The sequence below is a fragment of the Macrobrachium nipponense genome, chromosome 33 (assembly GCF_015104395.2).
Source record: "Macrobrachium nipponense isolate FS-2020 chromosome 33, ASM1510439v2, whole genome shotgun sequence".
Lineage (NCBI taxonomy): Eukaryota > Metazoa > Arthropoda > Malacostraca > Decapoda > Palaemonidae > Macrobrachium > Macrobrachium nipponense.
In genome coordinates, this window is record NC_087219.1 from 51,806,001 (window position 1) to 51,831,990 (window position 25,990).

A 25,990-nucleotide genomic window follows, 5' to 3' on the forward strand; every position below is an offset into this window, starting at 1 on the left:
GTCCGCAAAGTCGTGAATCCGCGATGGTCGAACCGCGAAGTAGTGAGGGCTCACTGTACAAGCAAAGCAATCTGTTTTGGTTTGGAAAAATTAGTTGAGGGCAGAGGCAGGGTTATATAGCCCTGCTTAACTCAATTCAGAGCGATTTTCTTGCGTCTATTTAGCATAAACAGGTTATTTTTCGTTATATGAAATGCGTTTAAGTTTGAAATATGACTTAAAATGTACGTCTTTTTGCGAACTCAATTGTTATTTTTTCGTTAATAGATGGTGTCGGGAGCATGTTTTGTGTAAAAAACTGATTAAATTTGTTATTTTCATCCTAATTCATAATAATACAATATTTGTGAATTTATCTGTTATTGGCGTGAAAACAACAGTAAAATATGTTCTTTCATGACCAGTATTTTTTACTGAAATACTTTTTTCTCCAATATTATTTGCAGTAGTTACATTCATGTTGCTGATGAACAATAATTTAAAGACAATAGCAGTGTGAACATTTTGTTTTCTCTGCTTCAGAAATGAGGGGAAGGGAAAAGGCACTTGAGGATTTTGATTAATGGGTTTGTACTCTCTCTCTCTCTCTCTCTCTCTCTCTCTCTCTCTCTCTCTCTCTCTCTCTCTCTCTCTCTCCTCATGCTTAACCTGAATTGCAATCTGGGAGGGAGGACAAAGGAGAGGAACCTCTGAAAAGAATAGACTACCCAGATCCAGATTAACTCTTTAAGTTATGGTCGCACCATGGAAGACAACCATGGATAGCTCACATGTCGAGCCCCTGAGGTGTAAAGGCAGGTACTTAAAAACTACTTCCATGTGTGTAAAAGGGTTAAGGAATGAAGTCAAAGAGCATGAGGATGATGAATTACTAGAATCCCTTGACTGAGAAATCCACGGACGCTGCACCAAAAATATATACTAATGCATAAGAGAGAAACTAAAAGCCTGTTCAAAGGATAGCCAAGAGCTCTTGGCATACAAAAAGCAGAGAAGTGGATAGTGTTTGAACACAGTTTATTCTGAGGTAGGTGATGGCTTCCAGAGAAGCAATTGATTATGCGTGGCCAGGAAACCAGGAAGCCAGCACAAAAAAAGAGTATTTGAAAGAGACTGATTACAGCAACTCGAGAGAAGGAATGGAAAGTCACTGTGTAATAGTAACTTTAGGCACTTAACCTTTTGCAGACTAGGCAAATTTCAGTAGTGGGCAACCATAGACTGCAGGCTGGGCATTCCTGGTGAAATGGTACTTGTTTCAGCTCTTGTAGTCAGTTAGCTGGTTCTGATTTACATAGGAATAGGCTAATCGCAATTACAGTACGTAATGGGTTTGTATCAAAACTTTTTTAAAAACAAATGTTCCACAGGGTCATAACTACAATTTCAGTAACCTGGATTTAATTTTTTTTACAAAATATTTTTGAATTCCTCCTGTCACATAAAATAATGCACATGGTCTAAGAATTTTTTTTTTTTTTTTAATCTTCCCTACTTTCCACGAGAAGTTGAAAAAGACTATTTACAACCCGTTGTGGGGCCTCTTTTTATGAGACAATCTTAAATTTTACCAAGTTATGCATGTTTTTCTGATAATTAATTTTATTTATTTAATTTTTTTTTTATTATAATTACAGCTCACAGTATCAAAACAGAAGAACTCAAGTCAGAAACAAATTCGGAGCATATTTGTTGTAAAATATTTACGTAAATTTTTTGAGATCGAAGATGCAGTGAATTTTTGGATTATACGTACATCTTTTCTAATATTTCTTTGCACTTTTGTTAGCAAAAATACAATTATAACTGACTTACTATCATAAAAGATAAGAACTAAAACCAACAGCAACCCCTGGGTATATTTATTAGCAAATATATAATAAGACATCATGTGAGAGAGAGAAGCAGTACATCTCTCCTTGAAATCAAGTACACTAACTCTTGTCATGAGGCACCCACTTTATCAGAACCAGTCTAAAAGTTGCCATTAGTGAATTCATTGGCTACAGAAATAATGGTGGTAGTGCCTCAGGATACGAAATTAATCCGTTCCAAAGCGGCCTCCATTACCTGATTTTTTAGTATCTCGAACTACGTTTTACATGTAAATTGCCTAATTCGTTCCAAGCCTTACAAAAACACCACAGTAAATTTTATAATAAAGCTAAATTGACCAATAAACAATGAAATACAACAATTTGGACCATTAATGCCTTACATAACCTTTATTGTAGTACGTATCTGTAAATAAAGTGTATTAGTGTACATGGTACAAGAAATACTGTACGTACATATGTAGTAAAATATGGAACCTTACCTTTCGAGTGAGGCGATCTCCGAAAGTGGCGACAGAGGAGGAGGACAAATGGCAGAAAACTTGAACACTTAACTTTAACACAAAACACATTAAAAAATGGCAGAAAAACATTAACACTAAACTTTACGAAACACATTAACAAATGGCAGAAAACATTAACACTTCTTGATTATCTCCATATTCGTTTTCCATAGAAAGCATCCTCCTCTTTCCGTGAACTTCAGGAACATTCTTTTGGGACCCATGGCTAATAACTTAAGTAATTAAGTTCACACACAACACAATAAAGTAACTTACATTACAACGAAAGGAAATCACTAACGCGAATTTACGTTAACAAACGAAATACATGTGAACGAACGAATTCCAGTGTTTACGATAATGCTGCTGCAAAAAATGATCAAGGAACGCCTTTACATAGAGGCATGATGTGACAGATGCTGACCAATAGGAGAGCAGGATCTTACAGCAGTGACTAGCATCACGAACCAATGGGAGAGCAGGAGGATGGTGGCGAGTCTGCTCAGTTGGCGGAGCGCGAGTTTTAAAATTGTTCTCAGCGGTCCGGGAGAATCTCGGACTTTACCCTTTCGCAACCCCAATTAATTTTGTATACACAGGCAAAAAAATCTTCGTCTTTGCTCTCATAACTTGGATTTTTCGTAAGTATGGACTCTCTGTATGTCGAGGTTCCACTGTACCTCTTTACCACCCGATTCCCCCAAATTGATGGCGCGTAATGTTACTCACCATGAGTAAATCCGTCATCCATCCAAAACCTGTCATTACCATTGTGTATAACCTCCAGTAAGGGATACGCTATACGTACTTCATTCTGATGGTGAAAAATGATTTTTATTACTTCTCAGTTTAAATTGGTATGTTGATCATCCACCCTCCAATAAATCATAAAAAATTGCAAATTACAGCCCTCTAGCCTCAGTAGGTGTTTATTTTATTTAAGGCTAAAGTTACCCATAGTCGTTCTGGCAGTGATCTAGAAAATGCCACCGCCTGGCCATGATTAAAATTTCATGGGCCGTGGCTCATACAGCATTATACTGAGACCACTGAAAGATAGATCTAATTTTAGTTTCTTTGATTATACAATGTAGCAGCTGAGATATATTTTTGGTGGCCTTGATTATACACTAGTAGCTGTACAGAAAACTTGATTGCACCAAAAAAAAGAAAAAAAACTTCAGAGCAATTTTTTTTCTTTTTTTTCATAAAAGCCAAAAAAAAATGTACCCTATACCAGACTGCTATTTACAGTAAGCATAGTTGACTGTGAGAAAACTTGGTTGACATTGAGTATATGTATACCAAAGTGTAAGTGACGATATACTTTGTGGGCTTGAAAATTTCTAGGATTATAAAGTAAACCTATATTCTCAAAACCTCATGACTTACAGATTTGTTATAAAAATAATTTCACCATAGTTTCTCCTTTTGTAATAGTTTCTGTTGGCTTAAATATTTATGGTGGTTAAGGCCATACAAGCACTATTAATGAACCTAATCCCTAAATTTTAGGGGGGGTTATATATTTGTAACATGTTATTTGGTAATGGTCCCAGATTACATAGGAGAAAACTTACATTTGTACATAACAGGATATTGTAACCTTTTATATTTTATCTGTTGAGTTCCTGAAGCTTGATGTAGGCAAGTACTGTTTGTGCAGAAATACTTATATTTACATGGATATTAGTGACCAAACAATACTTCGAATGATTTTATGTTTTTACTTATTGTTTGCAGGTTTTAGCTACTGGAGTTTGCCATACTGATGCATACACTTTAGGTGGACATGATCCTGAGGGTCTGTTCCCTGTTGTTTTGGGACATGAAGGTGGTGGTATTGTTGAGAGTGTGGGAGAGGGTGTGACTTCTGTCAAAGAAGGTAAGAGATTCATTTTTTATGGTCCATAGGTGTTTCTGAATGTTAAACCATTCCTTCAAATAACATTTGTTGTTAAACATCAACATAAAATTTCGTGTTGTATTTTTTATATGGAAACCTACTAATTGCCTGCTTATCTGACATCTTCATTTTGTTTTGCTACTGTTACCTGGAAACAAGGTATGCGTGCATACAACTTTGTACACAAAAACGTTGGTGCATTGGTTTCTATAAGGTTGTACAAGGAAGCATTGGTCACATTTGTTTTTGCATATATGTCTGGTGGATACTGGCTTATTCTGTTAAATAGAAAATATGATTTATATTTTTCTGAATTCAGACATTTCCAATAAGTTGAAGTCCATTGCAGTGCCAGGATATATGGTTATATATCTTAATGCAGTTTGTGTCTTGGGTTTAGTTTTGTCAACTTGGTAATTTCAAATGAACATAGAAACAATCACCATGGCATTGGTGGGAGGAAAACCCTGGATTCAAGATGATTGTAGCTTGGTCTTCCAAGGCTTTTGATGTCACTGTTCCTTCAATGGTCTTTATTGGTAAGAGAGTTGAGGATGCATACATATCCATAATTTATGAGTATCACCTTTGTAATACAGCAAAGGAGATACAGGCAGTCCCTGGATATTGGGGGGGGGGTTCCATTCCCAGGGGTTGCCAATAAGCGAAAACCGCTAGTAACCAAAATTGGCGATTTATGGCACCTCTGTTAGGTATGTTATGTCGCCATAACTATTATTGGTGCTGAAAACCGGAACTTGCGTCTAGTGCCATAAAACTGGATCGCCGATAACCGATTCCGCCAATAACTGGGGACTGCCTGTATGTGTGGTTTAACCCCTTCTTTACCGGGTGGGTGAGCAGAATGTAAACATTGTGTTCGCTGCCGAACTGAATCTCTCGGTAGTGACTCGAGTTTGGAGGGGTGCCCATCGTAAAAATATTTGCCAAAAATACACTAATCAAGACAGGCTAATGAAATTATCAGGTATTATTAGCACTATAATAACGCATATTCTCTGTTAGTTTTATCATCCTACAGGGAAAATAAATGATTTTATGAAAAAAAATGTGAAACTCAGTGTCCCTTGTACAAGGGACACTGGTGGTCGATGAGAAAACTACGGTCTTGAATAGAAATTTGGTCTTACAGAATGTTGGTATATTGCACCTGGAACATGCACATAAAGTATTATCAAAATAGAACAGTAAATAAGCACGTAATAACAAAAAAAAAAAAAAAAAAAGAGCAAAAACTAAAGCGAAAGCCCCGCCAATAAATATGGAAATCGCAAATTTTATAGTATATCTTTCAAAAATTGGGCGATGTCATTTTCTACGTTTTCTAAGATTAGTTTCATCACAGAAAACAACTTTAGGGGCATTAGGGGTATCTAAACTAATTTTTCAAGTTTCTTGTCCTCAGAAAAAATCGCTTTTTTGCTTTTTCTCTGGTTTGGTTTTTTATATATAAAGTTACTATAAGGCTTTATTTCTACCTTCATTTATCTGGTGTTCATATCTTTTATTTGTAAAATGTAATAAGTGAATAAATAAATAAATACAGTAAATGATGATACAACTGGTTTTTTACTTGGGTAGAAGTTATTACATGTTTACGCTTGTCTGGTTTTGTGATTTTTTGTTGAGACGCAGTTCATCTGTCACCTACACACTACTATAAGCAGTAATAATACTATTTTTTGGGGTTCATCATACGTCTGGCATCGTGTCATACTGTTTATTTTGCTCCAAACTCTTCAAACCGAAATTACAGAATGATTGGAAGTCCCTATCTGAAAAGAGGAGTTTTGGTGGTACTATGCGTACCACCTTTATGCACCCGGTGCGGTATAGTAGACTTCAATGGTGGTACCCACCTACCTCCAAACAAACTTTCGGTAATGAAGAGGTTAAGCAAAAAGCAATAGAGAGAAGACAGTGTATTAAAGCCATGAGAGGTCTGGCAAATGGATGCATAGCTTAGTGCCCCCCCTCCCCCCCATCATGTCCTTTGCCGTTTTGTTGCCTCTAAGACGGCTGGATAGTTGATAATGAAACCCTCAAGATTTCTTTATTAACTAGAGAAATTTCTAGACTTAAGGTTAATCTTAGGGGATTTTTCATTGGGTGAAGCTTTAAAAAGTGGAAGAGGGTTTAAAAAGTAAGAGTTGAGTGGGAAAAGGCCAAATGTAACTAATGATTAACCAAAAGTAGAAAGTAATGCACCTTGTGCCAAAGGGAGGATGTAAAGAATGTTATTTTGAACTGTTCACCATACACTTTAGGCAGTAATCTCAAGAATGCCCTGAAGTGACAAGGATGCTTCTCCATGATTTTGAGGTTTTGCTATAGAAAGTAACAAAATAACAGCCCTTCCAGCCAGTTTGCCCATGGAGAAAGTGCCAGTGGTTATGCATTTGCTAATGACATCGGTCAATGAAGGCTGCACATTTTCAGATTTCAAGTCACTTAGTAATCTTCACTTTGTATGAAGGAGCAATGTGTGTATACAGCTGGAATCCAGTCTGGTTATATTCTAGAACCATATAACTCAGGATGGGGATTGACAGAATGAATGCAAGCATAACCTACTCATAGTTTAAGAATCTATTGCATTTTCTCCTGAAATGTTTCTTCAAAGGGTTGTTTGAGGCTCCGGAGTGGTTATTAGAGGCTGTATTCATGAACCATTGAAGGCGCAGTAATCCTGCAGCCGGACCCGACATATGAGATAAGTCACTGTAGAACCACAAGGGGTAATACATTTATAGGTTCATGTGTTTTCTGTTTATCGCCAGACCCTAATGGGCATGCAGAATCAAGAAAACAAATAACCTGTGACTTTACCTTGAATAAAAGATTCCTGAAAAGCTTTTGCCATGCGAAGGGTTGTCATGCTGAGATATTGCTGGGGAAGGTGCATTAATCCTGCAGCCCGACGTGACATAATCAAGTCCCCTTCTAACCAGAAAGAATAATGCATCTATTGGTTTGTGTGTTGTTTCTTATTCTTTATTATGGCCAGACCCTTTGGGTATCCAGATTTAAGAAATGGTTAGTAACCTATGACGATACTTTAGGTAAAAAATTTATCTGAAGAATATAGAATTTAGGCCATAGGCCAAGCACTGACCTATGAGGTCATTCAGCGCTGCAACAGAAATTGACAGTACAAAGGTTTGAATGATGTAACAGCAGGAAAACCTCACAGTTACATCATGACTCAATTTTTAGGAGAGGGTGGAAAGTAAAATGGTGTAAAGTATATAAATGGCGATGGAGGAAAAGGAATGAAAGGGGTTGCAGCTAGGGGCTGAAGGGACACTGCAAAGAACCTCAAGTAATATCTACAGTGCACTGCAAAAATTGATCTGTGTTGTTGGGATTTATGTATTAGGAGCCAAGCCGTTTCGGTTTCTTAGCAACGGGACCTACAGTTTATTGTGGGATCTGAACCATATTATATTGAGAAATTAACATCTAATCACCAGAAATAGATTCCTCTGAATCCTCACTGGCGCCTGTGAGAACCGAACTTGGGGTACCAGATTGTTAGTCGAGTACGGAACACTCGTCCAGTGAGGAACTATTTCTTTTGTAAGCTCCTTGAGGACAAACAGCGGTTACTCTATAAAAAAAAAAGCTTTGAATTTGAAAAACCTGTTTTTATGCATGACACTTACCTGGCAGGTATATATATAGCTGTATTTTCTGAAGTCCGACAGAATTTAAAAAAAACTTCCGACACACGCAGTGGTCGCCAGGGTGGTTAGTACCCATTCCCGCCGCTGGGAGGCGGGTATCAGGAACCATTCCCATTTTCTATTCATAAATTTTCTGTCGCCGGTACTGAAAACACCTGTTTTCAGTACCTCCGGCTTAGGATTTTGGAAACTTCATTTGCCGCTAAGTATCCTAATTGTCTTTTAATTTATTTACTTGGATTTGTGGCTAGGCATACGCTATCTTAAATTGATTTGAATTTGATTCATTTTTGCATAAGATATCTGAATCTAGTTAGGCTAGTTTCAGAGGGTGTTGTCTGCAAAGATAGGGTGTGGCTACCGAAAGCTTCGGTAGTTCCGCACTTGGGGGGCGCAATTAATCAGTAAACATGTCTATTTCCGTAAGGAAAAAGTATGATTCGTATGTACGCAATTAATCAGTAAACGTGTCTAATTCCGTAAGGAAAAAGTTTGTTTAGTATGTACGCTATTAATCAATTACGAAAGTCAGGGTAGTGATACTGCTAACCTTCCGGTAGACTTTATTTTGCCTAACGCTGTAGTATGGCCTACGGGTTATGACTATGTCCTGCGAGAGGTGATCGCTCTCCTTCATTGTTGTGAAGAGTTCTACTTCTGTTTTTGTTACGCCTAACCCTGTAATGTTGCCTTCGGGCCCTAAAACAGTGTCTGTAGAGGTTATTGCCCTTTCTCTTATACTATTTCGATTCGTAACTTAGAATCGAAAGTGTTTGCTTTAGAGAGCAATAGTGAAGTGGCTAAGTGCAGTGACAGTGCCCCTTGTGTAGTGGAGGGTGCGTCAGATCGGCCTTATAACGCCTCTAGGTCTAGACCTCTGTCGAACTCCCAGAACCAAGGGAGAGGGCATGTCGAAAGCCGAAGGAGGGTTACAGGGAACCCCACCGATCTGGCGTGCCTTCGGCAGTTTCTGATGAAAATACCCAGACTGCCAAAGTGCGTGCACATGCACGAATCCTGAAGGATTGCTTCTCGTCCTCCGAGGCGTCCTCCCCGCACAAGGGTTGGAGCTCTCGGAAGGACTCGCGCCCTCTAAGAAGCTTTATAGAAGAGGACGCTTCACGTCCCTTCTCCCTCGTTATGAGTTTCTCTCGCTTGTTTTGACGCCTGTCAGGAGCGTGACGCTTTTCTGCACGCTTATTTGGACGATCGGCTTGAACAGGACGCTCGGATGGACGCACGTCACCAGTGGACGCCGAGCGTCCTCGCAGTGGCCGCCGAGCGCGCACCAGGACCGGCCCGAGCGTCCTCGCCAGTGGACGCCGAGCGTCCTCGTCAGTGGACGCCGAGCGCGCACAGGACGCCGAGCGTCCCTCGCCAGTGGACGCCGAGCGCGCACCAGAACGTTTCTGTTGAACTCTTCAAGCTCTTGTTTAAGATTTGAGCCTCAAGAAAGTGAACAGAACTTCGTCTTCGAAACCCAGCAAGACCTCTGGGTTTCGTGAATTCAAGAGGTCTCTGTCAATATTATATTGCTTTTCGCAAAGGTGGATGGAGTTAAGGAAAGCTCAAGGGAAGATCTCGTTTTCTCTACCTCAGTCAAGACTTTGAGATAAGACAGTTACGGGTTATGTAAAGGCTCGACGTCCTGAACGTCAGGATTTTCGGCAACGTTCAGTAGGATTCTTGCAAAGGCACTCATCAAAAGGACGCTCTTCAGGAAAGCGCAAGACAGGACTTCCTTTGCCATACTGCCAATAAATTTAAAGCTTTTTAGACCATCTGAAAGGGTTTTCAGATGATAGATTTTGTTAGTTTCTAGTCGAGACTTCCATGCCGATTGAGCATCGTCGTTCTACCTACCGTAAGCCCAGTCTTTTAACAGGATTCTTGTCCCTTCCTTGTTTGAGACGGGAATCAAAAAATAAAAGGCTCGACTTCCTGGATTACGTTTTGTCAATTCAGTGACTTTCCCCCATTGACAATATACTATCGTTTTGTCAAGTAAGTGGGTCTCCCCTCATTGACAAAATATCTCTCTGTACCGTTAATGGGTTAGTTCTCATTGACAAAACATCTCATTAACTTGATATTGCGTAAGCGAATAAGGACAAGGTTCGGAAGAGCTCTCCTTCCTCATTCGCAGACTCGTACAAGAAATAGACTTGTAGACTACGTCAATGAACGCTTATGTCCAGTATCTTAAGAAGCTTGAGATGTCTGCTTCGATTCTCTAAGTTTTGTTCATGAAACTTGCCTGTCAGATATGTATGTAGCTGTATTTCCGAATTCAGCTATGTATATGTCTGCCAGGTAAGTATGAACAAACTTTATTGTGATATAATAAAATTTTTTTGCCTTGCGTTATTTTACTACTGGTTGGTTCAAGTCATACACGCTTGCTGTAGTTACCTCTTCGGATGGCAACCGAGAGGTCTATTGTCTACTATTTTAAGGACATTTAATCGTCACTCCCTGCAGCCTTCCAGGAGTTTCCGATTTATCTTTTACCGTTGTATGGTAGTGTTCTGACGACACAAACGCATCTATATATTTAGCGTTTTCTGTTTCGCTTAAATATACCAGCTTGAGAGTCTCTTTTTGTTCAAAAAATAACGGACCTATTTCTTCGTAGAATAGGGTAGCTGGCAACCCAGACATAAAGTTAAGAGACGACGTTCGTAAGCTGCTGGCTGTGCTGTGTCGACTGTCCAAGTTCCAACCGAGCCACCAGTAACAGATCGTGCGCTGTCATGCGCTGTAGGTTATGTCTCTCTCTCCTGCGGGATTGACTGACTAACCGTATCTCTGTGCTGGCGGTTACGTCTCTCCTGCGGGATTGACTGACTAACTGTATCTCTGTCCTACAATCACGGACTTTAGCCTAAGATTGAGGGGATTTCTTACGTGAATGAATAAACGTTGCATTAGTTTTGCCTTACTATGTTCAACAGAGTTATCTCTTAATCCTTTCGGTGCTCGTTACCGCACGGTATAGAACTACGAGTCTACCGCAACATTGCACTTTTATATGCTCTCCTGCTTAGGCAAAGCGCAGCCTTATAGGGAAGTAAGCATACTCGGGAGGGAATGGATGAGCTTGCTGGGGACCATTTCCTTCCTGAAGAAGTTTGTTTCCCCGAATAGACTGCAATTCAGACCACAGTTTTTTCCTACCGGGAAACTGAAATATTATTCAAGATCTAGGAATTATTCTGAACATCTCTCAGTGCGTCATGATAGAAAGAAGGTGCCGGACATCTGGATAGTGTTTCAGATGTCCTGGATCTTAATCTGAAAGAAGTAAATAATTCGGTAGTCCCTCCAGTCCTCGAAACGAGTTTTTGGAACCAGTGGTCCACATCAACTCTGATATTCCACAGCTCTCTCATATCTTAAGAAGTATCTTCTCTCGGTCCCTGCTCGAGTTTACGAGAAAGAGCCTATTATAACAACAGGCGTAGAATGTAACGATCATCTAGAGGTTCGTTACAGGATTGCAAAAGTCCATACGAATCGTCTCGATCGACGGCAGCAACGATAGATTACTAACATGCTAGGTATTTTAATTAAGTGGTGTTCTTTTTATGGTTGTCTGAGAGGGTTATTTCCTCTTCAGTATGTGAAGTGTAATGTGTTACGTTAGCTTTGTGTGTGGTTCAGGTGGTCTAACTTATCCTAGCATGAATGCCCCTGGTAAGAGAGGGCTAGGGTTTCCTGTCAACAAATTGGTCCCGTCCAGTTGTCAGACCCTTGTTATTAGCTTTCTCAACAAACAGGTCACATCCTAGTTGAGAGCTACTAAGGTTTAGCAGGCTAAGAGGCAGGACCTACGAAGTCAGCTACCTTAGCAGGTAAGGAACTTAATAAATAATTTTAAAAAATTAGTTAATTTTTGAATTATGACGATGTTGCTGTCTGTGACCCACCTCCAAATGTGTCAATCAGCTATATATATACCTGCCAGGTAAGTGTCATGCATAAAAATGATATTGTTATGATACAATAAAGTTTTATGCATACTTACCTGGCAGGTATATATAATTAAATTCCCACCCTCCTCCCCTCAGGAGACAGGGTTCAGAGAAAATCTGAGGAAAACGGGAATAGTTCCAAGTACCAGCGCCACGGGAACGTGGGGGAGATCACCTGAACTACCAGTGGTCTAGCGGTTGCCGAGAGTTTTGAAAATTCTGCCAGTGCGAACAGACAACAGAGAATGTTGTTTGACAGATTTGCATCTGTCAAACAACAAAGACCTTCACGATCATTGAGGTCTGTGGAATCTCGATTCTAGCTCACCATCTACTTTTTTGCCTCGCCTGTTTTTCTCGGAGTCAGACACTCGTGCGAGATCAGGCGACATATAGTAGCCCTGAGTTTCTTATTGACGAAGTCGATTGCGGACGACGTTGGGTTGCGTTGATACACCCCCAAGGTTTGCTTAGATTGAATCGCCCAGGCAGTCCAGACACTCATCCTTCAGCTAAGAATAGTGCCTTTTGGTCTTCAGGGTACAGCCTTGCTGTCCTTGATTCGTCTGACTGGTCAACTGGTCGTTCACACTGACTTTAGTACAGACTGTGCATTTCCGGATCGAAGCTTTCAATATGGAACTTAGACGTAGTCTGAAGTTCGTGATGTCAAAGCATTCGAACCTCTCCTGCCTGTTAACTTCTTGTATGTGATCAGGAAGGCCTTCTTCTAACCACCCTAGATACGACAAAGAGGGTTAGTGAGATTTTAAGCCATCGTCACAAGTTTTGGCTTTAGAGAACACAAGGAGGTGTGCTCTCTAAGCCTTTCGTTATGGCCTAAGAATGGAAACCCTTTTTGTCCTTGGGCCAGGATCTTGGAAGCAAGGATGGCACAAGTTAGTGGGCAGGAGCCAGAGAGAGTCCTGTGCCCTGTCAGGTCTCTCAAGTTTTATCTACTTAAAATCAAGAAAGTCGAAGTCAGTCGGGCAATCTGCAGTGTTCCGAAAAAGACCAGACTTGCCCATATCGAAGTACACCCTGGTTTTAGGGTTAAGGAGTTCTTTCAAAAAATGCTCCTTCATTGTGTTTGCACAAAGATTTGAAAGCTTTTTATCTGAATGCTCACGAGGTGAGGGCGCGGCCTCGGAAGCATTTCAACAGAGCATGGCACTCAGCAACATCCTGAGTACCATGTTTTAGCGAAGCAACTCTGGGTTCACTTCACACTCCCTGCGAGATGTGAAGATGGCATATGAGATCTGCTGCTCGCTAGGGCCATACGTGTCTGCAGACACAATCTTGGGGGCAAGAAGTACTACTCATCCTATCCTGTAGAAAATGGTTAGGAAGAGCTCTTAATTTAGTTGTGGAGTCGCTGACAACGGCGACTTCTTAACTCTGAAGCCTTAGTTAACACACATTAACTTTGGCTAGGTTGGTCAGGTGGTGATATATAAATTATATATATATATATTTATTTTACTTCTTAGCCCTCATGGTATGGTCAATATGGTCTAGTCACATTGTGGTCACGCCCCCGTTGACAGATCATCTGGAGTGCACCAGCTTCATAGGTCTCTACCTCGCTGGCAACTCTAGTAAAGCAGAAGCAGACTTGGGTGACAGTAATCACGAAGTCGGCTATGCTAACAGGTGGAACCAAGATGTAAATCATCTGCATGCATTTGTGTCCCAAAATCCTTCTATTCTGTCCCTTCCCACCTCCAACGGTGGGGTTCAACTATATATATATCTTGACAGGTAAGTTCATGAGCAAAATGATATTGTTATATACAATAAGTTTGTTCATACTTAACTGGCAGATATATATATATTCAAGTACCCACCCACCTCCCCTCAGGGGACAGTGGAAATAAAAATTATGAATAGAAAATGGGAATGGTTCCTGATACCCGCCTCCCAGCGGCGGGAATGGGTACTAACCACCTGGCCGACCACTGCGTGTGTCGGAAGTTTTTTTTAAATTCTGTCGGACTTCAGAAAATACAGCTATATATATACCTGCCAGGTAAGTATGCATAAAACTTTATTGTATCATAACAATATCATTTTTCCTACATCAGTACCTCTTTTTTTTATTTTTTTTTTTCTAGGAGTTGTTTATATGCATTCATTCAAACTGTACTAGAACTCTAAATAATCTTATTTCAATGCAAAATTTTGAGTAAATTTTGCATCAGAGTTCAAACAGAAAACTGGAATCCAACCCAATGAATCATTGGTCAGTTCCTGCTAGTTGGCATTGTTCCCATGCTCGATATCTTCATTGCCGTTACGTACTTGGCTGGGAGAAGAGATGTAATTTTGGGATAATTTTTCTTGTAAATTAACAAAGTTGTTTTCAAATGTGCACAATACTTTATTGTACAAGCTTTAAGTGTATTTTCGTCTGTTTTGGACATAAGTTTTGCTTGCTCTGTTGTGTTGGGTCTGCAACTTAACCAAGTAGTAGTTACGTAGCTATAGTTTCCATCCGTCAGCAGCTAGAATTTTTGAAATTTGCAGTAGTGCTATATTTGTTTTGGCTAGGTGATACACCCCACCCACTACCAGGGGAGAGAAAAACCAATGCAGCATGAACTTCAGTTGTTTCTGCTGGCTGGTGCTGTCAACAGCTGTACAGCAGCAGTGGAATTTTTGGGGTTGCTTTGCTTTTACTTAATGTCTTGGAAGTTTTGGTGAAGTACTCTAATATTTTGGTAGCCATTTTGGCAACATTTAGCTATTACAGTGGTCCCCCGTATCTGGGGGGGGGGGTTGTTTGGTTACCAAACACACACACACACACACACACCCGGTGAATAGTTAGAAACCGCAAATGTTTGTAACCCCTATAAAAATGCTAAAAACAGCCTATTTTGTTAGTTAAAACTCAAGAAAACCCACTAAAAATGTTCATACTTGGTTTTTTTGATAGTATTGTCACAAAAAGTGCATTTTATGATTAAATTTATAAAAAAAAAAAAAAAAAAAAAAAAAACAGTAATTTGTGGATATTTCTCATAAAAAAATACCACGAATGTGTGAATTTTCCACAAATAATGCGGAGGAACGTTCCCGAGAGAAATTCCCGAATCCGGAGAACGCGAATACGGGGGCCTCACTGTATAGGAATTTATTCAAAATAGTTAAATTTTGGTTTTGGATTAGTGTTTACATTTGGATTGAGTTAGCTAGCAAGCATGTCTGATTTAGCTCTCTTGTATTACAAAGGCTGCAATACAAGACTTGAAAGCTTGTTATGATCGGCATTCAATTTGTACAGTTTGTGTGGGCCCAACTTGCTCACCGGTTCTGACTTGTGGGGAATGTGTCAATTGAGACAGTAATGCTTGGAGAACTTTAACTAGCCACATTAACAAGTTAGAGACATAAAAAGAGGAAAGCTGTTTTTAGGGCTAACTCTAAGAAGCATGTAGTTAGTCACGATTTTCCCTCTCATCTGTTCTACCCATTCCTAACCCTGGCCCTCTTGCACCTGAACCCGATGCCGTAGCCAGCCTCGAAGCGCAGGTAGATGAAAAATTTTCTATCATATTACAGGCGATGGAGAAGTGGACAAGGTAAGTGATGGAGTGCCAGTGCTAGTGTTTTGGAGGAGGTGCCTGTTCGTCCTGCAGATTCTTTTAGGCAAAGGTCCCTGTCAAACTCCCGGGGTCTGCCCACAAGCAGTCGCCCCCTCAGGCAGTCAGTGCCTCAGCAGTGTAGTTGGTATGGTATTAGCATTCTACCTCGGTGGTCGCGGGTTCGATTCTCGGCCATTCCGTTGAGAAGTGAGAGATGTGTATTTCTGGTGATAGAAGTTCACTCTCAACGTGGTTCGGAAGTCACGTCAAGCCGTTGGTCCCGTTGCTGAATAACCACTGGTTCCATGCAACGTAAAAACACCATACAAACAAACAAACAAACCCCTCAGGCAGTCCTGTTAATAATAACCTGGTCACGACAGAACACCATTGGAAACGTGCATTTAAGGATGTGCGCCTCCTCGAGTACATCCAGCTCTGGGGATTCATCTCCCAGGCGCTAGTGGCGCTTTGTAGACGAGTCTGTTCACTGAAAAGGAGGGCCTGTAAGATTTCACCTTCTCCTGTCCCCATTAAGAAGGTTAGTGTGTCAAGAGGATCAGAGTCCTTCTTGCAACTTTTGGGATTCCCCAGAGCAGTTTTCTTAAAATTACAATGGTTTAGAACTTTAAGAGGGACAATGTAGTGAGAGGATTCCCTCCTCTAAGTCTCATTTCTTATTAAGGAAGTCTTCTGGACGACAATCTGAGGAGATCGCAAGCAGGAAAGGTTTGGAGTGTCCATTGGTGCTGGAGCTTCATTCCACGAGTGCTAAGAAACTAGAGACATCTGGGAGCCTGTCAGTACCTGTTTGTCCTTCTTAAACAGAAGAACAGGTTGTCATACCCCTGTTGTATGATAATTAGTTAGGTTCCAGTGAAAAGTTTACGCTATTGTGAATTCGCACAACTCAAATCGTGTAAGATTGATTGATGTAGTATTACTGTACTATATATTTCCTTGCCAATATTTTCTCCAAAGCAAATAAAGGTATATTCAACTTGCCGTCATTTGTAATATAACTACGGTAAATTTTTACTATCATATAGTGGCTGAAATGCAAGCAAAACAGTGTTGTTATCCAATTCGGTTCATTTGTTCATAGCAAATAAACTGTTTTCGTTCAGTTGTCTATGGCTGTACGCGTTTAAGCAATATTATAATGTTACTGACAATACTTTTATCATTCTCTTTTACTTTTTTAATTCATTTAACTAGAAGATATGATAAATAAAGAGATGAAGGAAAAGAGTTTAGGGAGTGCCACTAAGAAGAGGAAGACAATATCAATGAAAGTGAATATTGACATCGTTAAGCATTCTGAGAAGGGTCTCTCTCTCTCTCTCTCTCTCTCTCTCTCTCTCTCTCTCTCTCTCTCTCTCTCTCTCTCTCTCTCTCTCTCTCTCTCTCTCTCTGCCAAGGTATGTAAGTTCATCAAATCAGACATTAAAAATTGTAGTACTACTACCGTGCAGACCATAGTAAGGATTAGGTAAATAAAATTCCATATTTTTATTAAAGAGTTTTGCATATTAGAGTAAAATATCTTGCCGTGAAACTGTCTAAGGCGTCGTTAACCAGTCTAGGGGACAGTAACCGGGGGCTGCCTGTACTGTCATTTAATTTTAGGAAAGAAAAATACCTTAATGCTTCTTGCTTTTTACAATATCCCTTACTAAGTCTTTACAAATCGCTGTCCCAGGGCTGTTGATGTATTAAGCAATATTTTACATTGTTTACCGTCTTCGAAATTACTACTGTAAGCTCTCTCTCTCTCTCTCTCTCTCTCTCTCTCTCCTCTCTCTCTCTTTCTCTCCTCTCTCTCTCTCTCTCTCTCTCTCTCTCTCTCTCTCTCTCTCTCTCTCTCTCTCTCTCTCTCTCTCTCTCTCTCTCTCTCTCTCTCTCTCTAATGGCTGAAAACATGTTTCAAAGCATTGTAGACAACCAGGGTTGAATTTTGGATTTCGCATCAGTGAATCAAGAGCGACCAAAAACGGGTGATGTAATACAGTCATCAAAAGCAGTTATTTACTTGAATTTTATTTTTAAAAAGTATCATGTTCTTGTACAAGTGAGTCTTGACTTATAATGGTCTGAATTCCAGTGAACCCATTGTAATTAAAAATGATTGTCATGTGAGAATATGAAATTAGGTGAATAATTTGCTGATGCTGCTGTATAAATAAATAGTAAAGATCTGTGCGATATCAGGAGTTGAAAAGTAAATTGAATTCAAATGCATGAAGTACAACACCAAAAAAATTATTAACTGTGTAGTAATTAATAATTTCCATGAGACCTAAAGGTACATCTCATAGTTTCACTTTGTTATCTCGCAGTATCAGCCATATGGTGGCTATTGTCTTATACTAATTGCAAGGAAAAAGAAATGGTGATAGATTGTTCATCATACATTGCCATACATAATGTCTATATGGTTGAATATAAAAGTATACATGTTTAAGTCAAAATGAGCAATTAAAAAATTACATATCCTAGTGATCTTGAAGGTCATTCAACGCCTTCAAACATAACAATAGAAAATGGTTTTGAGTTCATAGCAAGTTTAGTACGGTTAACAAAGTGAGATGCATAATATTAACCTAACATTTTAAGGGTGAATAAGTAACCTTGACTTGTTTTCGCTGACCAGGTTGCTGCAGTTTTTCATTACAAAATACATGGATCTAGCAAGCTGGATCATCCTGTGTTTCTTTATAATTTTGTAAACGTTTCTAATTTAAGTTTCAATTTTTTCTCTCAAACTGTCATGTAATGAGGAGTATTGTATATTATTGTAATGATTTGTATGGGCAAACTACCAGGATTATGTCTTGAATTTTTTTTTGTTGACAGGTGATCACGTCATTCCCCTGTATACTCCCCAATGCCGAGAATGCAAGTTCTGTAAGAACAAGAAGACCAACTTGTGCCAGAAAATTCGTGCAACTCAGGGACAAGGTGTTATGCCTGATGGAACCACACGTTTCACATGTAAAGGAAAACCTCTCTTCCATTTCATGGGATGCTCCACCTTCTCACAGTACACAGTAGTGTGTGAAATTTCTGTTGCCAAGGTAATTATTACATTTGCATGATCATATACCGGTAGTACTCATGGACCCTTAAAATGTATGGTAGTAAGAGGTGTTAAGGCATAATGCAATTGTTTTTCAGGTGCAAAATTCATTGTATCCTGTTCCTCTTTTTCCATGACTTTCTTCTCTGTCTTTTTTTAGTATTACATGATAGATACTGAGTAGTGTTTTTAAGTATGGAATTTTTTTGCCATAGTAATAGATATATTTAGAAGCACGTCCTTCCAGAACAATTTTTGTCTTTGAGATTAAAAACTGTGAAGGCATTTGTGTACTACACAGCACTTTAAAGAATCATTACAGTCATATTAACTAACTGGATTCAACATTTACAACATGCCATGGAGGACCAATACCATAGCTTCAGGTAGTTGTCTTAGTCCTTCACGCATTTGTGATCAATGCTCATCCAATGAATCAAAAGGGAACAAGGTTAGATGCTGGGCAAGCTGACCTTAGAGATCTTTGCTTGGGCTAAAAGGCATGAGGTCTCCAACATGCTTTAGTTCATATCAGAATCAAAACCTTTGGCAGGTGCTTCCAATACCATTTAAAGACTATTGTAAGGCTCTGTTTAAAGGGGTGGTTTCCCTTGCAGTGACTGCTTTTCTGCTATTCAGACGGAAAAGATAATTCTTGGTGAAGATCTGGACATAAGCAAATGCCCAAGTGACACTCATTCCTCCTCTTGGCCACAGAAAAGGTGGTTACCAAACCTTTTGGAGCTCTTAGTAGACTATTCTAGGTCTCTTTTCCACAGGTATCTTCAGAAGCAGCCTACTAATGCTAGTTTTACAGCCTAGAGTCTACATAGTTATGCATGGCAATTACCAGCATGGTTTAGACGCTGGAAAACACGAGGTAAATTTCTGACCTCTGTCTTTGGTTTGGTGGTTTTATTCCTCTACCATCACTTAACCCTTCGAGCTGGGACCTGTTTTGCTTAGTACAGTGCTAATTGAATCCCTGACCACCTATAAGTCCACCAGCAAGCTCTGTTCCCTTTCATGCAAAGCATCTTATCCTAGCCACAAGTCCTTGTTGGGTCTTATTTGCTTTGGAGTTGATAGTCAAAACTTAGTCCTCTAGCAAGGAAGGATTGTTCTTCATTTTTTTGCTATCCAAGTTTCACCTTCATCCTCTCCTGAAAATTATGGTCTTATTTGTTGATAGCCTTCAAGTCCTGTCTCCTTTAAATAGAATCCTTTCAGCCTTTTCCAAAAAGATATGAGTCCCATGTTCATTTATCACATTTATACAAACCCAGTGGCTATAATTTGTACTCTTCAGAGGAATCAGTGGAGCATCAGCTTGTGGTCTGATGTTGTTGGTTGGCACATAACCTGGGGCTTCTATAAAATTGTTCAGTTTGGTGCAGCCAAATTTATTTCATATAGAATAAGCCAGAGTTCGTTGCAAAGACTCAAAACCCTTCAATTCATGATGACAGATTTGTCTATGCGTATGCGTACCTTCTTTGGGAGACATGATTATTTAAAAAGGACTCGTCATCTCGGACTGGGTTGTCTTAGAATTCTAGTCAAGAACGAAATGTCCAAGAATACAATCTCATTTTGGCTATGAGAAATGATCATGAATTCCTTTTTTCAACTACATCAGTAGTTGCAAGCAACGTCACGCATGGAAGAGTGCACGACGTTAGAGGACTCAGCTTCTCATTGATATTTACAAAGAATATGTCTGTTCTTAAAATTTTGAATACTGGTTCATGGTTGCGTCTAAACACTTTCGCTTCCTTCTACTTGAGGGACACTGACCATAGGCACTTTTCTTTGGGTTCAGTGGTGGCTGCTCAACAAGTTGTGTAGGTCATCCATTGCCCCTGGTGGGTCAGATTGCATCTTTTCTAAGATGAGGGTATGGAAGTGAAATGAATGAAATTATTGGTCTCTCTTTCTTTTCCTCTTTATGTCTTCTTTATCTGTGGGCAGTAAGAAGAGTGTTCCGTCATGAACTGGAACTTATTTGATTGAGGGGAATGTAGTAGCCATGCTGCTAAAATAATCAATGTTAACATTCCTTTCAGCAGCAATACATTCATCTCTGGTGAACCATGACACTGTACATGTTGAAACCCAGAAGCTGAACAGAAAATGTGCATATATCTAAGGTTCAAAAATAAAGGTTTTATTCCTTAGAATTCTCTTCTTCAGGTAAAGGATAGAGGTGTGGCAAACCTCCACTCCGCTTATGTTAAGTTTATGTTAAGACCTAAGGGTTATTTTGTATATGAACAAATGACCAATTTATTAAATTATATTTATTTTTCATAACTAACAAAATGAGGTCTTAACATTTAAGGCCCATCTCTAACCACCCCTCTGATAGTTTAAACTGGGTTGGAAGAGTAACTATACTCTATTTTTCCATCTGTCCATCTGCCTGTGCTGTTTGCGCATGGTAACACTGCATTCCAGGCTTCAAATAATATCCTATTTCGAATATTAACGGTGTAATTCACATACAGTAAATTATTAAAACACTTTTCAGTTGCAAATGTACACCCAGATATCCTTTTATTTACCTAAAACTTACACATAGCGTAACTATTTAAAGCCCGGGACGCAGTGTTATGCGCGACCACCACAGGCGGATGGACAGATGGAAAAAAACAGAGTATAGTTAGGTCAAGAGTTGTCTGGGTATGTGGGTGGTCCCACTTATCTCTTGACTAAGGATTGATGCCACTATTTTATTGTTTTTTTACTGGTTTCCAGCTGGTGCTTGATTATCCTAATGTTAAGACCTCAGGTTTGTTAGTTATGAAAAATAGAAATTTATTTAATAAATTTTTCATTTTAGTATTAAATTGTCTAAGGTTGTTTTGAACTTAATTATTTAAGCTGATTATATTTAGCTGTCAAGGTCACTCCTGAACACTTTAAATATGAATTTAACATCTAGGATAATGTGGATAAACCCACCTTGAGCTTTTTTTCATGTGCTTAGGATCTTTCCAGAAGATAAGTTTTAATAAGCTATTATATTGTATTGATTGTGATATAAATACTGTGTAAGAATTAGAACTTCTATATAATTTTTCAACAGGTGAATGAAACAGCACCTCTAGACAAGGTCTGCCTGTTAGGCTGTGGTATTAGTACTGGATATGGTGCTGCTCTCAATACTGCCAAGGTAAGAGTGAACTGATTTTGAAGTTGCCGATACCGGAACAAGAAATATTGAACCAATATAGGTACACTATTAAGGAACAGTTATGATCCATACCACACAACCTTGTTTCTCTTTATGGTTTTAGATATGAGTTATCACCATGCTTAGGCCTTGTGCTCTTCTTGCTTGACTCCTATCGGGTCTTATTATGAGAATTACAAAACTTCAAAACTTCATATGCTTATAATACATGAAAAGGATTAGTGTTTATACAAACAAGGTAAAGTTCAAAATAATAATAAATTACTTAAATTATTACCATAAGATAACTTTAACAGGTCAGAGTTTTACTAATGCTAATTTTCTTATGTTATATTTGTCTGATATAAATTTTATTGTAAATAGCCATGATACAGTCGGCAAGATCCTCATTAAGCAGTGGAGTATATCGAGTACTAAAATCAGATGTTACTAACCTAAAATTACCAGGACATCCATGGTATTCTTTGCATTTAGATATTGCATCCAGAACTGTTTTTATTGTTGATAATCTAATTGGTTGTATTACCCTAATTGTATTACCCTAACCAACCAACTTCACTTACTAGTATAACCCATTACAGGCAGTCACTTGTTGCTATTAGTATCGGTCATCAACATTTTGGTTTGACAGCGCTTGTTCAATATATTCATAACTGGGTTTTACCCTCCGTGGGGTTTATAGCACCGTTGTCTGGTTATCGGTGGCTTAGGCTAAGTGCCGAGACCGCCTCATACAATACAAACATAACAAATATGCATCTTTTCCTTGGCTCTTTTAAAAAGTTATCCTTTACTTTGCTGTATCCAATAATACTGTATGTAGTCTGATATTACTATCCTGTTATTATTATAAAATACAAAAACACACATCATGTTTTGGTTAGGAAAAAACAGCTGAGAGCAGAGGTAAGAGTATTTTGCCGTATTTAACTCAATACCGAGTGGATTTCTTGCTTCTATTTAGCGTAAATTAATCTCTAGAAACTCTATTTGTATGGGACAAAAGTTATATTTTGTTATATGAAGTGTTTTTAAGTTGAAACATGCCTTAAATAATAGTCTTCTTGTGAACTACAGTTCTTCTTTTCATTAACCCTTAAACGCCGAATGGACGTATTAAACGTCGAGTCAAAATCTCCCCTGATTTCCGAATGGACGTACCATACGTCAGCTCAGAAAAGGTTTTTAAAAAATTAGCGGAAAAATACTTATAGACCTACCAGCCAAAAACTTTTGAATCATGCGCCTTGGGGGATGCTGGGAGTTCACGGATCAAGGCGTTTTTTTGTTTACAATCGTTACGCAAGCGCGAATTTCTTTCTTATCGCACTAAAAAGTATCAGTGACACATCTCAAAAATTATTTCATCACTTTGACATAATTTTTGCACCGTTTTAAATTTCCGTTACATGAAGTATTATATATGAAAATGTGCGCAATTTCATTTAGAATACAACAAAAAATACTCATGATTGTAACTTTTATCAATTTTGAAATATTTCCATATAAATAACGATAAGTGCCAAAATTTCAACCTTCGTTCAACTTTGACTCCGAAATGGTCGAGAAACGCAATTGTAAGCTAAAACGCTTATATTGTAGTAATATTCAACTATTTACCTTAATTTTGCAACAAATGGGAAGTCTCTAGCACAATATTTCGATTTATGGTGAATTTATGAAAAAACTTTTTCCTTACGTCCGCGCGGTAACTCTTCCGAAAAAAATCATACATGCGATTGTGGTAATGTTTGCACCATTTTAAAATTAGCCGTTACATAAAGTTTTTATATATGGAAATGTGCGCAATTTCATGCACAATACAACTACAACAAACCCATGGTTGTAGCTTTCATCAGTTTTGAAATATTTTCATATAAAAAATGATAAGTGACAAATTTTCACCTTCGGTCAATTTTGACTCTACCGAAATGGTTGAAAAACGCAATTGTAAGCTAAAACTATTATATTTTAGTAATATTCAATCATTTACCTTCATTTTGTAACAAATTGGAAGTCTCTAGCACAATATTCGATTATGGTGAATTTATGAAAAAATAACATTTTCCTTACGTCCGCGCGGTAACTCTTCCGAAAAAATCATACTGTGATGTGGTAATGTTTGCACCGTTTTAAATTAGCCGTTTACATAAATTATATATGAAAATGTGCGCAATTTCATGTAGAATACAACGAAAAATAATTGAAGGTTGTAGCTTTTCTCATTTTTGAAATATTTGCATATAAATCACGATAAATTAGAAAAAAAAAACCACGTTCGGTCAAAACGTTACTATAACCGAAATGGGTTCGGAAAAACGCAATTGGTGGAAGGCTAAAACTCGTTATATTTTTAGTAATATTGCAATCAGTTTACCTTCATTTTGCAACAAATTGAAGTCTAGCACACTATTTCGATTTATGGTGAATTTATGAAAAAACTTTCCTTCCCTCCGCGCGCGGATTCTCCGCCATAAATCTCCGAATTGCGTACGTCGAATTCTCGGAAAATTTGCTCCGTCTCATATTAGGCATTTCATAGAGTTTTATATATGAAAATGTGCACAATTTCATGTGAAATAAAAGGAAAAATATTTGAAGGTGTAGCTTTTCTCATTTTCGAAATATTTGCATATAAATCACGATAAATAGAAAAAAAACCACGTTCGGTCAACTTTGTTTGACTCTACCGAAATGGTCGAAAAACGCAATTGTAAGCTAAAACTCTTACAGTATCGTAATATTCAATCATTTGTATTCATTTTGAAACAAATTGGAAGTCTCTAGAACAATATTTAGATTTACGGTGAATTTTTGAAAAAAACATTTTTTTACATCCGCGCGTTACGAATTCGTACATCATTTTGTGATAATATTTTTCCGGTGTTGCTTTTATTTTTTTACAATGTATTATATATCAAAATGATTGCAATTTAGTGTACAATACAACGAAAAAAAAAGAAACTCTTAGCTTTTACCGTTTTTGCACAGCGTGATTTTAATACAATTATGTATGAATTTTTTTTTTTTCGCTACCATATATCGCATTATTTACATATGATATTATTTTTCATTTCTGATGATTGCATACTAAACTTCAGGCAATGACAAAAAAAGGAGCCAAAAATGAACTCTTAATCTTCAAAACTAAGCACGCTGTGATTTTTTGAAAAAAAATATTTTTTCGCTTCCGCGCCCACTCAAAACCGGCTCCGGAATTCAGGGGAGTTTTTTTATTTTTACAGCTTCAGCGTTTAAGGGTTAATAGATGGCGCCATTTTCTAATTATTGGTAGCTAGGCCTAACCGCCTAGAGACTGCCTCATGAAATACAAACATAATGAATTTGCACCTTGTCCTTAGCTCTTTTAAAGTTATGCTTTACTTCATTGTATCCAATAAAACTATAGTATGTAGTCTCATATTACTATAGTATTATACAAAGTGAGAAAAGTTTTGGTTGGGAAAAATCAGCTGAGAGTGGAGGAAGGATTATTTTGCCATATTTAACTCAATTCAGAGCAATTTTCTTGCTTCTATTTAGCATTAATTAATCTAGAAACTGTTTATATGGGACAAGGGTATTTTTTGGTGTATGAAGTGTTTTAAGTTGAAATATGACTGAAATACATCATGTTGTGAAGTTATATTTTTCATTAATAGATAGTGTCGGGAGCATGTTTTTTTGTATAAAATTAACAGATTTTTCATTAATAGTTGGTGTCGGGAGCATGTTTTTGTGTATAAAATTAACAGATTTCATTCACTATTTTCATCCAATTTCATAATAATACGAGATTTACGTATTTATCTTTCACGGCCAGTTTTTTGTATTGAAATACTTTTTCTCCACTGTTATTTTCCAGTCAAGTTGCATCCATGTTGCTTATGCACAATAATTTAGTCATTAGCAGTGCACATTTTTTCTTTTTCCCTCAAGTTCAGCTACAATTGCAGCTTAAATTTAGCAATAGTACTCTATACCTTTATTTACCATGGAGAAAATAATGGCAAGGAAATAATGCAAAAATATTTTAGTCCTCTTCCACTTAATTAATGTCATTTGTAATATAACCACAGTAAATTTTTACTATCGTTCAATGGCTGAAATGCAAGCAAAACATTGTATGGAGGAGTGATAATGGTAGTTACATTTGACGACGTCTTCGAGGGTTGCGTGGATGTGTTGGGTTGTGAGTTA

At 38.3% G+C, this 25,990-nt stretch overlaps 1 protein-coding gene across 1 annotated transcript in view; it reads left to right on the forward strand.

Moving 5' to 3' along the window:
• The window catches only part of LOC135203183 (alcohol dehydrogenase class-3-like), a 45,269-nt gene that overhangs the window by 13,694 nt on the left and 5,585 nt on the right, over window positions 1-25,990 (forward strand). The window contains exons 3-5 of the mRNA XM_064232895.1: window positions 4,082-4,223; window positions 18,372-18,592; window positions 21,683-21,769. Coding sequence (XP_064088965.1) covers window positions 4,082-4,223; window positions 18,372-18,592; window positions 21,683-21,769 — 450 coding nt within the window. The remainder of the gene's footprint in view (window positions 1-4,081; window positions 4,224-18,371; window positions 18,593-21,682; window positions 21,770-25,990) is intronic.